Source organism: Mesoplodon mirus, assembly GCF_964341445.2.
Source record: "Mesoplodon mirus genome assembly, chromosome: 3".
Classification (NCBI taxonomy): domain Eukaryota; kingdom Metazoa; phylum Chordata; class Mammalia; order Artiodactyla; family Ziphiidae; genus Mesoplodon; species Mesoplodon mirus.
The window spans coordinates 87,590,625-87,607,417 of NC_138978.1; the positions used below are offsets into that span (position 1 = coordinate 87,590,625).

General features: G+C 35.7%; 1 protein-coding gene across 1 annotated transcript in view; it reads left to right on the plus strand.

Moving 5' to 3' along the window:
* BRDT (bromodomain testis associated) overlaps nucleotides 1-10,695 on the plus strand; it is a gene marked incomplete at its 3' end in the record, with an annotated part of 48,590 nt that extends 37,895 nt beyond the window's left edge. The window contains exons 15-17 of the mRNA XM_082615523.1: nucleotides 1,754-1,959; nucleotides 2,478-2,652; nucleotides 10,627-10,695. Coding sequence (XP_082471649.1) covers nucleotides 1,754-1,959; nucleotides 2,478-2,652; nucleotides 10,627-10,695 — 450 coding nt within the window. The remainder of the gene's footprint in view (nucleotides 1-1,753; nucleotides 1,960-2,477; nucleotides 2,653-10,626) is intronic.
* Nucleotides 10,696-16,793: the final 6,098 nt, after the last annotated feature.

Sequence of the window (16,793 nt, forward strand, 5' to 3'; positions counted from 1 at the left end):
TAATTGATTTCTAGTTTCATATCATTGTGGTCAGGAAAGATACTTGATATGATTTCAGTCTTCTTAAATTTATAAGACTTGCTTTGTGGTATAACATTAACTATCCTGGAGAATATAACAACTATTAGAAGGGCCATCTAGACATGTAATATCCAGTGTCCAGTATGGTAGCCACTAGCCACATATAGTTATTGAGCCCTTGAAATGTCTAGTGCAACTGAGAAACTCAGTTTTAGAACTTACAATTAACTTAAATTTAAAAACTTATACTCAGTTCAGTTATTGGAGAACATAAGGATGTTTGGAACAGTTTGATTATGCATATCTACTTTTTCAACTGTAAGTTTTATGAAGTCTAATTACAGATCAATGATTTCTAATCAAAGTTAAGCATTTGAATTGAGATGTGCTATAAATGTAAAACACCAATTTAGAAGACATTACAAAAATATAGGGAATTCCTTGGTGGTCCAGTGGTTAGGACTCCACGCTTTCACTGCCAAGGGCCTGGGTTCAGTCCCTGGGCAGGGAACTAAGATCCCACAAGCCGCACAGCACAGCCATACATAAGTAAGTAAGTAAGTAAATAAATAAATAAAATTATCTTCAGTCTTTTATATTGACTGCATGTTGAAATAATAATGCTTTGGGGGGCCTCCCTGGTGGCGCAGTGGTTGAGAGTCCGCCTGCCGATGCAGGGGATACGGGTTCGTGCCCCGGTCTGGGAGGATCCCACGTGCCGCGGAGCGGCTGGGCCCGTGAGCCATGGCTGCTGAGCCTGCGCATCCGGAGCCTGTGCTCCGCAACGGGAGAGGCCACAACAGTGAGAGGCCCGCATACCGCAAAAAAAAAAAAAAAATAATAATAATAATAATAATAATAATAATGCTTTGGGTATATTTGGTGAAATAAAATATATTATTAAAAGTTTTAGTTAAAAAAAATTGTGGTACTGGAAGATTTTAAACTATATATATTTCTATTGGGCAGCACTGATCTAGACCTTGGCATATCACAGTTAAGAACAGTGATCACAGTCAGTTAATTTTTTTCTTCATACCGAAGAAAGGAAAACATAGCTATGTCAGAGGGTTCTCAACAAACACTGTGCTGTTCTTTGGCATCATCTTACTTTCCCTCTGATTAATCACTTGTATATTTGCTTTATTTTTCTCATAAGATCATAAATGTCTTATTTTTTTTAAGTTTTGTAACTTAATTTTTTTTATTGAGGTGTAGTTGATTTACAATGTTAATTATTCTGCACAGCAAAGTGATTTGGTTTTATATATATATATATATATATATATATATATATACACATATACATATACACATATATATATATATACACTTTTTAAAATTCTTTTCCATTATGGTTTATCATAGGATATTGAATATAGTTCTCTTTGCTATACAGTAGGACCTTGTTGTTCATAAATATCTTGATTACAGTGACCAGGGGATTTTTATATTCTTAACAGATTGTCATACCCTTAACATATATGTTTCATATTAAATTGAAATAATTGTCAAGCATGCTATTTTAATTTGGTCTTAGATGAATAGTTGAATTTAGTTAATCTGTTATCCTATTTTTTCTACTTTAGTAACCTTTAACTTAAGTTTACAAAGTTACCTGAAGCCTTCAGAATCTTTATTTTTAATCTATTACCATATCAAAAAATATTGCTTTTCTTCCAAAATTTAGTTGACATCTGTAGACATATACTGAATCAAATATTTGTTTTAGGATATAAAGATCAAGAATGCAGATTCTTGGAAAAGTTTAGGCAAACCAGTCAAAACATCAGGGGTAGTGAAATCATCAGATGAGCTCTTCAACCAATTTAGAAAAGCAGCGATAGAAAAGGAAGTGAGAGCTCGAACACAGGAACTAATACAGAAACATCTGGAACAGAATACAAAGGAACCAAAACTATTTCAAGAAAATCAAAGGTCTGTAATTTACTAGATTAATGGAGGCTTTGAGAGATACAGATATGTATTTAAAATAAATTTCTTTTTTGTAAGTGGCTATAATTCAGCTATTTAGTAGACCACAAAGCAAATTATATATAGAAAAAGTAAATTTTTATTGATTTTTTAAAAAATCAGTAAGTAATAGTATCTATTTTGAAGGGGATACAAATAATCAAGTGATTGAAAAAGCTATTAAAGATACCAATATTGCTAAATTATAAAGACATCATTATTTTCCAGAAATGTCTTAATATTTCCATTCTATGTGTAAGAAGATGATGGTAAACCTTGAACATAGTTTTCTAAAACCTTCTCTTCATTAACATAGATTGCCCAATGTAAAATTTGACATCAAAAATACTAAAAATAATGTCATGACATACAAAAAAGGGTATCTAGAACATTGCTTTATATTTGTCATTTAACAACGTATCTTCATGATAAAAACTTTTAAGGAGCTTGAAACCTACTTTGAACTTCACTGTTTCTTCAAGGGACCATGGCTTCACTCTAGAATCTTCTCCAAATAAAATGCAAAACAAGTGTCTTGGAGAAGAGCAGAAAGAACATCAGCAGTCACTGGAAGCTCAAGATGGAGGCAACCTCTGGCTTCTCAAAGACCGTAATTTAGCAAGGGAGAAAGAGCAAGAGCGGAGGAGAAGAGAAGTAGTAAGTGAATTTTAGTTTACTAAATCTAACGAACAAAGGAAAGATTTAACAGAGCAGTGTCTTTACATGTTCAAAGGTGTATTCTGGGTGGTTCTTCAGTGACAGTTACCTCTTTGGTGAGGATCAGGTTCTAAAATCAGAGAGTAAAATTAAAATTTCATAGTCAAAAGACACAAGCATAGTGTAATAATAGAGTCTCAATCCTGGAGGCTACTAGACTTTGAGTTCAAATCCTGGTTCTTCCATTAACTAGATGTTGGAGCGTGGGCTATTTATTTAACCTCCCTGTGTCTCAGTTTCCATTTGTAAAGTATGGATAATAAAGGTAAAAGGTGAAATGAATTTACATGTATTAAGCACATCTGAAAATGCCTGGCACAGAGGTAAAATTACTTACTGTTATTACTCTTGAAAAATCCATAAACTGCCTATGAATTGTGGCTAAGAGATATGCCATCTGTCCCTAGTCAGTGTTTATTTAGTTGAACACTAGATGAAGAAGTTGTATGTCAATTATATCTTAACAAAACTGGAAACCAAAAAAAAAAAAAAAAGACTTGTGTTTAAGGAGTCCTTAATATTTAAAAACTGATGTTTTAAAAAGTAGAATTAATTCCTTCTTTTTTATTGAGGTGGATTATTCTTTTATCTGTGGACTATTTACAAGTGTGTTATTTAGTTTCCAAATATTTGGAAATTTTATGGCTAGTGAAAATAATAGAAAATTAGTGATTTCTAGTTGAACTCCATTGTGGTCAGAGAACATACAATGTCTTGAATTCTTCTGAATTCACTAAGACTTGTTTTATGGCCCAGATTATGACCTACCTTGGTAAATACTCTGTGTACACTTGAGAAGAATGTGTATTCTGCTGCTACTAGGTAGAGTATTTATTAAACAGGGCAAGTTGATTGGTAATGGTTTTCAAGTCTACTAAATTCTTACTGATTTTCTGCCTGTTTGCACTATCAAATACTGAGAAAGGGCATTGGCACCTACGATGGTATAATTATAGGTTTGTCTTTTTACCCTTGTAATTCTATCAGTTTTATTTCATGTTATTTTGAAGCTGTGATTAGGTGCATAGACATTTAGAATTGTTACGTCCTCATGATTAATTGACCCCCTTTTCTTTTTTTTTTTTTTGCGGTATGTGGGCCTCTCACTGTTGTGCCCTCTCCTGTTGCGGAGCACAGGCTCCGGACGCGCAGGCTCAGCGGCCATGGCTCACGGGCCTAGCTGCTCCGTGGCATGTGGCATCTTCCCGGACCAGGGCACGAACCCATGTCCCCTGCATCGGCAGGCGGACTCTCAACCACTGCGCCACCAGGGAAGCCCTGGCCCCCTTTTCATTACAAAATGATCTTTTTTACTCCTGGTAATATTATTTCCTGTGAAATATAACCACTTCTCCTTTTTTATGACTAATGTTGGCATGGCGAAAAAATTTTTTCCATCCTTTTACTTTTAACTTATCTGTGCTTTATATTTAAATTGACTTTCTTGCAGGCAATATATAGTGTAGTCTTGATGTAAAAAAAAAAAATCCAATCTCTGTTTTTTATAGGAGTGTTTAACCAATTACATTCAATATGATTATTGATATGGTTACATTTGAGTCCATCATCTTGCTATTTTTTGATGTGTGTCCTCTGTTCTTGTTATTTTTTTCCCTGCATTCTTTTAGATTAATAGCATTTTTTATGATTCCATTTTATTTCCTTTATTGGCTTATTATCAGTAACTCTTTGTTTGTTACTTTAGTGGTTGCTTTAGCGTTTACAATATATACTTTAGCTTGTTACAGTCTTCTCTTAAGTTATATCACACCACTTCACATTTAGTGTAATAGCCTTGCAATAGTGTACTTCCATTTGCCCCCTCCTAGCCATTAGGCCATTGTTTAAGCAGTCAAATTGTCTCTAAAAGTTTTAAATGACATTAAAAGAAAAAAAACCTTGTATTTACCTACGTAGTTACCATTTCTAGTGCTCTTTATTGATTTGTCTAGATCCAGATTTCCAAATGGTATGATTTTCCTTTTCCCTAAAAGGACTTCCTTCTAACATTTCTTGTGGTGTGGGTCAGCTGGTGATGAAATCTTTCAGCTGTTGTGTACATGAAAATATCTTTATTTGGCCTTTGTTTTTCATTAATAGACTTTATTTTTAAAGTGTTTTAGATTCACAGCAAAATTGAAAGTATAAAGAGTTCCCACATATCCTCCCCTTTCCCCCACCAATTCACAACCTCCCCCACCATTAACATCCCACATTAGTGCAGTACATTTGTTACACAATCTGTGAACCAACATTGCCACACCATTATCAATCTTATTATATCAAGGAAAGTCCATAGTTTACATCAGGGTTCACTCTTTGTGTTGTGCTTCTTATGGGTTTTGACAAATGTATAATGACATACACCAACCATTATGGTACCATCAGAATACTCTCCCTTTCCTGAAAGTCTGCTGTGCTCCTCCTGTTCACCCCTCCCTCCTGAACCCCTGCCAACCACTGATCTTTTTACTACCATAGTTTAGCCACTTCCAGAATGTTGTATAGTTGGAATCATACAGTATATATACCTTTTTCAGATTGGCTTCTTTAACTTAGTTATGTACATTTAAGTTTCCTCTATGTCTTTGTAGGTTGCTAGCTCATATCTTTTTAGTGCTGAGTAATATCCCATTGTATAAATGTACCACAGTTTATCCATTGACAGACATCTTGGTTGCTTCCAAGTTAATCACTGGGTTTTCATTAATTGTTTTCTTCATGTTTCTTGTGCTTTGTTGAACTTATTGGAGTGATGTGTTTATAGTTTTGATCAAGCTTGGAAAAATTTGGGGCATTATTTCTTCATATTTTTTCTGTTTCCCCCTTTTCTCCTTTTTTTCTTTTTATGTATTTATGGCTGTGTTGGGTCTTCATTTCTGTGCGAGGGCTTTCTCTAGTTGTGGCAAGCGGGGGCCACTCTTCATCGCGGTGCACGGGCATCTCACTGTCGCAGCCTCTCTTATTGCGGAGCACAGGCTCCAGACGTGCAGGCTCAGTAATTGTGGCTCACGGGCCCAGTTGCTCCGCAGCATGTGGGATCTTCCCAGACCAGGGCTCGAACCTGTGTCCCCTGCATTGGCAGGCAGATTCTCAACCACTGCACCACCAGGGAAGCCCCTCCCTTTTCTCCTTTTAGTGACTCCAGTTACTTTTGTATTAGGCCACTTGAAGTTGTCCCATCTCAGACATTATAGTTGTCATATCTAGAAGTTGATTTGGGTCTTTTTAATGTTTTTAGTATCTCTATTAAACCTTTGAACAAATGGAATACAGTTATCATAACTGTTTAATGGGTTCTCTGCTAATTCTGACATTTATGTCACTTCCAGGTTGGTTTCGATTGATTGATTGATCTCCTTTACAGATAGTGTTTTTCTGCTTCTTTGCTTACCTGGTAACCATTGATGCCCAGATGTAAACTTTACCTTATTGGGTGCTGGATATTTTTGTAATCCTGGAAAACTCATGTGAATTCATAGGACATACAGAACATTAGTTCCAGAAGAAAAAATCCACTGGCTTTGGCTGTGGTATTGATTATGATACAAGTAAATTTCCTAGGAAATAATATACAAAAGTTTTGTCAGCCTCTTATCTATAGTATGAAGGCAGAAACAAATTGCATTTAGCAGTGTTGTAACATATGGTGGAATTTACTTTAGACCAACATGGTCTTATAGAGCTTTCTACAATTATAGGAATGTGCTTTATACAATCAAATATAATAGCTGCTAGTCACATATGGCATTGAGCACTTGAAATGTGGCTAATGCAACTAAGGAACTAAATTTTTCATTTTATTTAATTTTAATTAATTTAAACAGCAAATTTTTTATATTGTTTTATTTTTTTGTTTGTTTTTTAGGAGTTCTTTATTAAAGTTTAATTAGTATTTTAATAGAAGTATTTCTCTAGTGACCTAGGAATTTTTCCTTTTGGTACTCACAAGGGCCTGACTTCAGTCACCCACAAGTGATATCTCAACAACCTCCCTGCCACCTACCAACCCAACTAGGTAACCTGATATAATTTCTAAACCCCAAGCATTTTTCTGGAACCCACTGAAATGTGACTAAAAATGCCACCTCTAGCAGCTTGACATTTGAAAACCTGACTTTGGAGCTACCTACTATCATTCTTGACAACCCAAACTCTTATGCTGCTGCTACTTGACAGATCCGTATTGTAAACAGCTGCAAAAATTTGACATCTAGCATAAGCTCCCTACCAGAGCTTATGCCAGTTCCTTTGACCCAGTTTTTGATCTTAAATTTGAATGGCTGAGGTGTATATTAGGACCACTGAAAAAAGGAATATCCAGGTTATGGTGTCAGCTGCAGAGAGCCTTAGTATTTAAATCGTGGTATCTAAGGTTAATTGGTATAGGCAGTAACCAGTTCGATATCAATAAGTATTCCACTAGTTCAGATTTAGTCAAGATGGAAGAGAATCTAAAATAAAGTACTTTTATTTATTCATTTTTTTAAAGTTAGTTTATTTTTTAAATTAATTCATTTATGCATTTTTGGCTGTGCTGGGTCTTCGTTGCGGCACATGGGCTCTTTGTTGCAGCATGCGGGCTCAGTAGTTGCAGCTCGCAGTCTTAGTTGCAGTAGGTGGGATCTTAGTTCCCTGACCAGGGATCGAACCTGGGCCCCCTGCATTGGGAGCATAGAGTCTTAACCAGTGACCACCAGGGAGCTCCCAAAGTACTTTTACTTTTTATTTAAAAAAATTTTTTTATTGGAGTACAATTGCTTTACAGTGTTGTTAGTTTCTGCTGTACAATGAAGTGAATCAGCTATATGTATACTTATATCCCCTCCCTCTTGGACCTCTCTCCCATCCCACCCCCCCATCCCACCCATCTAGGAAGTCACAGAGCACCGAGCTGAGCTTCCTGTGCTTTATAGCAGGTTCCCACTAGCTATCTATTTTACACATGGTAGTGTATATATGTCAATCCTAATCTCCCAGTTAGTCCCCCCTCCCCGCCCCCCCGCCCCACGTCCACAAATCCAGTCTCTGTGTCTGCGTCTCTATTCCTGTCCTCAAATAGGTTCATCTGTACCATTTTTCTAGAGTCCACATATATGCATTAATATACAATATTTGTTTTTCTCTTTCTGGCTTACTTCACTCTGTATGACAGTCTCTAGGTCCGTCCACATCTCTACAAATGATCCAATTTCATTCTTTTTTACAGCTGAGCAATACTCCATTGTATATATATACACCACATCTTCTTTATCCATTAATCTGTTTTTGGACATTTAGGTTGCTTCCATGTCCTGGCTATTGTAAATAGTGCTGCAATGCACATTGGGGTACATGTGTCAAAACCTTTTGAATTATGGTTTTCTCAGGGTATATGCCCAGTAGTGGGATTGATGTGTCATATGGTAGTTCTATTTTTGGTGTTTTAAGGAACCTCCATACTGTTCTCCACAGTGACTGTATCAATTTACTTTCCCACCAACAGTGCAAGAGGGTTCCCTTTCCTCCACACCCTCTGCAGCATTTATTGTTTGTAGATCTTTTGATGATGGCCATTCTGACTGGTGTGAGGTGATACCTCATTGTAGTTTTGATTTGCATTTCTCTAATAATTAGTGATGTTGAGCATCCTTTCATGTGCCCCTTGGCCATCTGTATATCCTCCTTGGAGAGTTATCTATTTAGGTCTTCTGCCCATTTTTTGATTGGGTTGTTTGTTTTTTTGATATTGAGCTCCATGAGCTGTTTCTGTATTTTGGAGATTAATCCTTTGTCTGTTGTTTCATTTGCAAATATTTTCTCCCATTCTGAGTGTTGTCTTTTCATCTTGTTTATGGTTTCCTTTGCTGTGAAAAAGCTTTTAAGTTTAATTAGGTCCCATTTGTTTATTTTTGGTTTTTTATTTTCATTACTCTAGGAGGTTGGTCAAAAAAGATCTTGCTGTGGTTTATGTCAAAGAGTGTTCTTCCTGTGTTTTCCTCTAAGAGTTTTATAGTGTCTAGTCTTACATTTAGGTCTTTAATCCATTTGGAGTTTATTTTTGTGTATGGTGTTAGGGAGTTTTCTAATTTCATTCTTTTACATGTAGCTGTCCACTTTTCCCAGCACCACTTATTGAAGAGGCTGTCTTTTCTCCGTTGTATGTTCTTGCCTGCTTTGTCATAAATTCGGTGACCATATGAACATGGGTTTATCTCTGCTCTCTATCCTGTACCATTGATCTATATTTCTGTTTTTGTGCCAGTACCATATTATCTTGATTACTGTAGCTTTGTAGTACAGTCTGATCCTCCAAACTCCTGAGGGTCCCTCCAGGCATGGGAACCCCTCCCCTCTCCCAGCCACCCTTCAGGAGCGCCAGTCCCATCCAGCCTCCACTCCTCCCCACTCGCTCCCCCCCACGTCCTACCCGGTCACTCAGGCCCTTGGGTGTCAAGGTCCCCCACCAGTGTCTGGTAGGTGCCCTAGTTGTGGGGAGACATGAACTCCATGTCCTCCTACTCTGCCATCTTGACTCCAAATTTCCCAAAGTACTTTTAACAAAACAAGTTTCATTACATATTTTTGGAATTTTGCAGTATGTCTGGATACTTCTAGGAGTATCCGTGATATTTAAACTAGGACAGTGTATCCAACTCTCATTGGAGGGTTAAATAGAACTTTTTTTTTTTTTTTTTTTGCGGTACACGGGCCTCTCACTGTTGTGGCATCTCCTGTTGCAGAGCACAGGCTCCAGACGCGCAGGCTCAGCGGCCATGGCTCATGGGCCCAGCCGCTCTGCGGCATGTGGGATCCTCCCGGTCCGGGGCACGAACCGCGTCCCCTGCATCAGCAGGCAGACTCTCAACCACTGCGCCACCAGGGAAGCCCAAAATAGAGCTTTTAAGGAACTATTTGGGCTAGATATTTGGTATCCTAAGAGCTGGCATTCGGAAAATCACCTGGGCTAAGATCTAAGAATTTACCCTTTTGTCTCTAAGGCATGTTTAAAGAAATTTTCATAGTTTTTAAGAGTCACACATAGCTTCTTAATATCTTTTTGGTAGCTAAGTCATAATTCCAAGTCTTCTTCCATATAGCCAGAGAACACTGATTCCCATCCAGGAAGTCAACCAACTGGTTGCAAACTGGTGCTTTTACCTACTACTCTGGGCTGCTACTCTTCATTGATTTAAAACAAAACAAAACAAAACAAAACATTTTTTGAACTTTCCTAGTTGGTGTCATTTCAGATGTGGCAAATACTATCTAACTTGTATCACAAGGACTTTTAGAGAAGGCTTCAGAGTATAGTAAGAAACATTTGTTTCTTTTGTCTTAATTAGCTTTTCCTATACTTTAGCTTATTTTATTTAGCTTTTTAGCATTTAATAAACAACATTGTACTGAGTGTTATACATGCAATCTGATTGCTCTTCATAAATATCTGTATATAAAATAAACTTGGTTAGATCATTTGCCTTAGGTTACACAGTAATTGGCAAAATCATGGAAAGCCCTTGGCTTTAAACATAGTATAGTTCTCTCACATAGGTAAGATACTAGTTCATTCAGAAAATAATTTTATGTGTCCAGCACTGTGTTAGCTGGAGAGATACATGAAACCATGTAATCTCAGTTCATGTTTATATATTAACACTGAGAACTTTCTTACTTGGAGAGATAGGTTAAACTTGTTCTTTGTGTTCTTGTAAGTTTTAAACTTATTTTTATTTATTACATGAACAGTATTTTAACAAAAATCAGATAGTATTTGAACAGATATTAAAAGTTATGTACAAACTCATTATGTTAAATAAATTGCATTCATTTTGTATGTTCCAAATGTTGCATTATCATTTTTTCATATAGATGTAACATAATGAAGGTATAAACTTTTTAAGTAACATTTACGTTTTCTCTTCTTTTCTACAGATGGCTGGTACCATTGATATGACTCTTCAAAGTGACATTATGACAATGTTTGAAAACGACTTTGATTAAAACTAGGTTTTTTAATTAACCATCAACTTAAATGAATAATACAAAAGATTAAAATGCAAATGGTAAAATGATTGCTTTCAGACACCAAGATACCAATCTTATACTGTATTTTGACTGCTCTAAGATTAAACAATTTTCACTTAACGTTTTTTAATAGCTATATGTTCATTTTTTAATGACATAATTTACAGGAAATTTTACAGTTCTGGATCCCTAAAAATTGAATAAATTCCCAAATGTTATTCATTTTACAAATAGTCTACTATATGTTATAGGCCCTGTCTAAGCAATGAAAATCCAAGAGATGGTGTCTTCCTGTTTAAAAAATGAAGACTATACAAGGGTATCAAAAATATAGTTCTTGTTGAGTTTCTAATTTTGCTTTTTAGATGGAGTTGTCATTTAATGGAGTTCAAACCTTATTTTATGGAGTGATGGGCCCTTTTGTAATGCATATGTTTCAGTATTTTATTTATTTTTTAAAATTGAAGTATAATTAACCTACAACACTGTTAGTTCCAGGTGTACAACATAGTGATTCAATACGTCTATACATTACAAAATGATCACCATGAGTTTTTAACTTTTAAAACAAATATTTGTCTGCCTTCAAAAATATTTAGAACCTCTAACAAACAATACTTGGTTTCTTTGAGTGTCAGGTTACATAAGATTCTCTATTGGTTCTATATTCAAAATTTATATTACCTACGGTTTGAAAGATGTTGAATTTGAGGCAAAATAGCAGTAGATATTAATTATGTATGCAAGTTTTTATAAGAATCTATACATTTCTTAATATGCATATGTGATAGCAATGGAAATCTAAATTTTTACTTTACTAAGTATTTAAGTCTGTAAAATATTTTTGTTTCATCATTCTCAAGTTGGAATTATGTATAAATCATGTATATCAGCTTCATGTATTTTAAAATTTTGGACTCTTGAAGTGGAACATTCAGGCATTATTCCAATATCATCTAAAGTGAAAATTCAAAGTGTATGTGTATTATAGAAAGAGAAAGTCTTCTTGGCTTCATTTATTTTTATAATCAATATGATAATTTTTTGAAATATCTTTAAACTATTGACCATTTTAAAAACATGATTAACTAGTAGCTAAAATGATGATACCTTCATGAAACATAGGCAGAATTAAAGTGAAAATCATACCTATACCTATTAAACTATATTTTTAACCAAGAAATTAGTATGCATATACTAAACAGCATGCATTGTTTTTCCTAAAAGATCATATAGATATATATTCTAATCTATATTTATATATATAGTCTTAGATACTTCAGAAATGCATAGTGGTTACCTCTAGGTGATGGGATTACAGGATTTTTTTTTTGCTTTTTTTCCATTTTCTGTAGACTTTTCAGTATTTTCTGGTTCATTTAAATATTGATTATGTAATGCTTTTATGATCTGTGGGAAATTTTCCATTTTGAAGAGAATAAAAATAGTAAATAAGAATTTACTTCTGTCAAATACACATCAAATCTTTCAACAACTGCCTTTCAATAACTAATAAAACTGCTCAATGAATGATCTTTGTCTATATCTAAAAAGAAAGTTCAGCTTCATTAACATATCCTTTTACATTAAATGGCTTACTTGAGGTTTTCCTGTAAACATTTGCAGCAGTCCTTATAGAGAGCTATGTTATGGTGATCAGTGTTTAGTTTAACCAAGTTAACGCTTGAAACTTTGCTCAGTCTGTAAGGGGCCTGGCACATTGCAGATACTCAACAAAATTTTGGTAGGTTGGTTGAAGGCAGTTCTGCAGAGAAAATATTGATGTATGACTGATCCTTCCTATGTTACGCATTATTTTTTAGTACAAAATTGTTTGGCTTCTCTTAACTTCTTGCATGGAGTTTACTTGTGTTAACAACATTCTCTATATAATCAACCTTTTTTGCTTTTTTTTCCTTTTTGTTCTTGAGTTGTTCTGGAAGTGTGGTCCATGGGCCAGCTGCATCAGCATCATCTGGGAACATGCAGATTCTCAGACTTCAGACTTACTAAATCAGAACCTCTTGGTGTGGGGTCCAGAAACCTATAGTTGACCCTCCAGGTGATTCTAATATACACTAAAGTTTGAGAATCACTGCTCTAACTGAACCTTGGCTCTCTCCTGCAGGCTGTCATTTAGTACTTGTTTTTCCACTAATGGTTTTCTTATCTTGGGAGTGCTACTTGCAGACCATTCTCTCCTTCCCTAAATATCTCAGCTTTAAGTTTTTCATGATCATCAGACTATACCACCCATAGTCATTTAGCATCCCTGGTTCACTCCTCCTCGTTCCCCAGAGATTTTAATCTCTGTTTCACTGTCACTCTCTAATTGATGCTTCTCAGTCCCTTGACTTCTCTGCTAATGACCTTAATATCTAATCAACTTTAGACACTCCTTTGTCATTGCCAACAACTATAACTCTTCCTTAATCTCAGTTTCAAGCATCCTAGTCTCTCACTATTTACTCCTGTCTTTTTCTAGCTTAATCTGGAAAGGCCCTGACTCCAGCAATCATTAGACCTCACTAGGACCTACGATCCTTTAACCCTAGTGCCTTTTCACAGTACCTCTCCCCTCACACCCTCACATCTCTCCTCATCCAGTCTGTAGTACATTATCATTTATAATCGCTCCCTTGCATACACTCTCAACTCCATTGTTTCTTTCTTTATTGAATTCACTTGGCAAAACTCCAGTCTTTATTAATCTGACTGCCTACTTGGCACCCATGAAATTGGTTAGAGAAAGACATACACCTCTAGCAAGAATAACAAAAAGAAAAAGACACAAATCACTACAGATCCTATAATCATTAAAAAGATAAAAGGGAGGCTTCCCTGGTGGCACAGTGGTTGAGGGTCTGCCTGCCGATGCGGGGGACGCGGGTTCATGCCCCGGTCTGGGAAGATCCCATATGCCGCGGAGCAGCTGGGCCCGTGAGCCATGGCCGCTGGGCCTGCGTGTCCAGAGCCTGTGCTCCGCAACGGGAGAGGCCACAACAGGGAGAGGCCACAACAGTGAAAGGCCCGCGTACTGCAAAAAAAAAAAAAAAAAAAAAAAAAAAAAAAAAAGATAAAAGGGAAATACTACAAATAACTTTACATTCATAAATTTGAAGAAATGGACCAATTCCTCAAAAAACATAAACCATCAAAACTCAACGTGAAATAATCTAACTAGCCCTGTACCATTAAAATTTTTTTTAATTCATAATTTAATGGCTTCTGAAAAAGATCTCCAAGTCCATATGATTTCACTGAAAAATTATACCAAACATTTAAAGAAGGATTAATACCAGTGTAAAACAATCTCTTGCAAGAAAAAAATCTATTCTAGAAAATGCCTCTTCCAGAAATTGGCCTATTCTGTAATTTTTGTCAACAGGACAAATTTTATCAACAGGAACAGGGAATACTTCCCAACTCATAAGGCCAGTAATACCCTGATACTAAAATCAAAGACAGTACCAAAAAAAAACAAAACAAAAAAGCTGCAGACCATTATTGCTAATGAACTTAGAAACAACAATCTTCAACAAAATACTAGCAGACCAAATCCCATAACGTATGAAAAGAATTCTACTCCAAGTGTGATTTATTTGAGCTATGCAAAAAAAACCCAAGTTATACAAATTGGAAATGAATAAAACTGTTTTTGGTGTTTTTTTTAAATTTCTTTAGCTATAATTTCCCAAAATGTTAAATAATAGAAGCAATAGAAGTCATTTATATTTCCAATTTTAAAGTAAGTGGCTGCAGGATTTCACCATAGGCTATTTTGGGTGGGTAACTATAATGTTTAAACAGTTTCTAAATTAATCTTGCTTTAAGGAACAGCTGCTGAATTTTTGCACATGATTTTCTACACAGAAAATCCAAGAAATCTTAAAAAAACTACAGCTAATAAGTGATTTAAGTAGGGTCACAGGATACAAAATCAACATACAAAAATCTGATCTCTGCAGGCTAATGAGCATGTGAAAACTTAAACACAGTAACGTTTATAATCACTCGAAAGAATATGGAATATTTAGGTATACACTTAACAAAACGTGTATAGGATCTGTATACTGAAAAGTACAAAATGCTTATGGAAAAAATCAAAATAGAAAGACCTAAATAAATGAAGAGACATACTGTGTTCATTAATTGGAAGACAACATAGTAAAGATGTCAGTTCTCCTCAAAATCACATCCTATCAAAACCCCAGCAGTTTTTCATAGACATAAACAAGCTTATTCTAAAATGTATGTGGAATGGGAAAAGCACTAGAATAATTAAATAATATTGACAAAAAAGAATAACATGAGGAATCATTCTGTGTGACATTAAGGCTTACTAAAAAGCTATAGTGGGGACTTCCCTGGTGGTCCAGTGGGTATGACTCCAAGCTCCCAATGCAGGGGACCCAGGTTCGATCCCTGGTAGGGGGACTAGATTCTGTATGCATGCTGCAGCTAAGAGTCCGCATGCCGCAACTAAGAAACCCACATGCAGCAACAAAGATCCTGCTTGCCACAACTAAGTCCCTGTACAGCCAAAATAAAATAAATACTTTAAAAAACTACAGTAATCAAGAAATGTATTAGTGAAGAGGTAGACCCAGAGATCAGTGGACTAGAACAGAATAGGGAACCCAGAAGTAGAACCATAAAAATATGCTCAATTGATTTTTGACAAAAGTGCAATTCAGTGGAGGAAGGGTGGAAGGATAGTCTTTGTGGGGTTTTTTTTAGTTTATTTTTGACTGTGTTGGGTCTTCATTGCTGTGCAAGGGCTTTCTCTAGTTGCGGCGAGCGGGGGCTACTGTTCATTGTGGTATGTATGCTTCTCATTGTGGTGGCTTCTGTTGTGGAGCACAGGCTCTAGGCGCACAGGCTTCAGTAGTTGTGGCACATGGGCTCAGTAGTTGTGGCTCATGGGCTCTAGAGCACAGGCTCAGTAGTTGTGGTGCATGGGCTTAGTTGCTCTGTGGCATGTGGGATCTTCCCGGACCAGAGATTGAACCTGTGTCCCCTGCATTGGCAGGTGGATTCTTAACCACTGCGCCACCAGGAAAGTCCTGGAAGGATAGTCTTTACAACAAATGGTACTGGGACAACTGGATATCCATAGCCAAAAAAAGAAAAAGAATCTCAACCTAAGTCTCACATCTTATGCAAAAATTAACTCAAAAATGCATCTTGGACTTTTAAATGTAAAATGTAAAACCATAAAATTTTAGGAAAAAAAACAAGAAAAATCTTTAGGCTCTGTGTGTTAAGCAAAAAGATTTTAGACTTGATACCAAAAGCATGATCCATAAATGAGAAATTGATAAATTGGATCTCTTCAAATTAAAACTTTTGTTCTATGAAAAGATAAACTACAGATTAGAAGAAAGTATTTGCAAACCACATACCTGACAAAGAAATATCATACACAATAAAGAATTCTCAAAACAACTGTAAAAAAATTAATTAAGAAATGGGCAAAAGACATGAACAAAATTTCCTCAAAGAGAATATACCTATGGCATATACACATGAAAGCATGTTCACCATCATTAGCCATCAGTGACATGTAAATTTGAACTGCAATGAGATATCACTGTACATCTATCAGAAAGGTTAAAATAAATAAAAATAGTGACAACACAAAATGCTGGCAAGGATGGAGAAAAACTGGGTCACTCATATATTGCTGGTGGGAACATAACGGTAGAGCCACTCTAGAAACCAGTTTTCAGTTTCTTACAAACAAAACATACAAAGCCATGTGACACAGCAATTGTACTCTTGGGCATTTATCTAAGATAAATGATAACTTATGATCACACAAAAACCTATACACAAATGTTCCTAGCAGCTTTTTTCATAATATTCAAAAACTGGAAAACATCCAGATGTCATAGAATAGGTAAATGGTTAAACAATTTGTAATATATACATACTGTGGAATACTACTCAGCAGTAAAGAGGAATGAACTATTGATATATACAATAACTTGAATTTATAGGGAATTATTATGCTGAGTAGGAAAAAATCCCCAAAGATCATATACTATATGATTTCACTTATATAACATTTT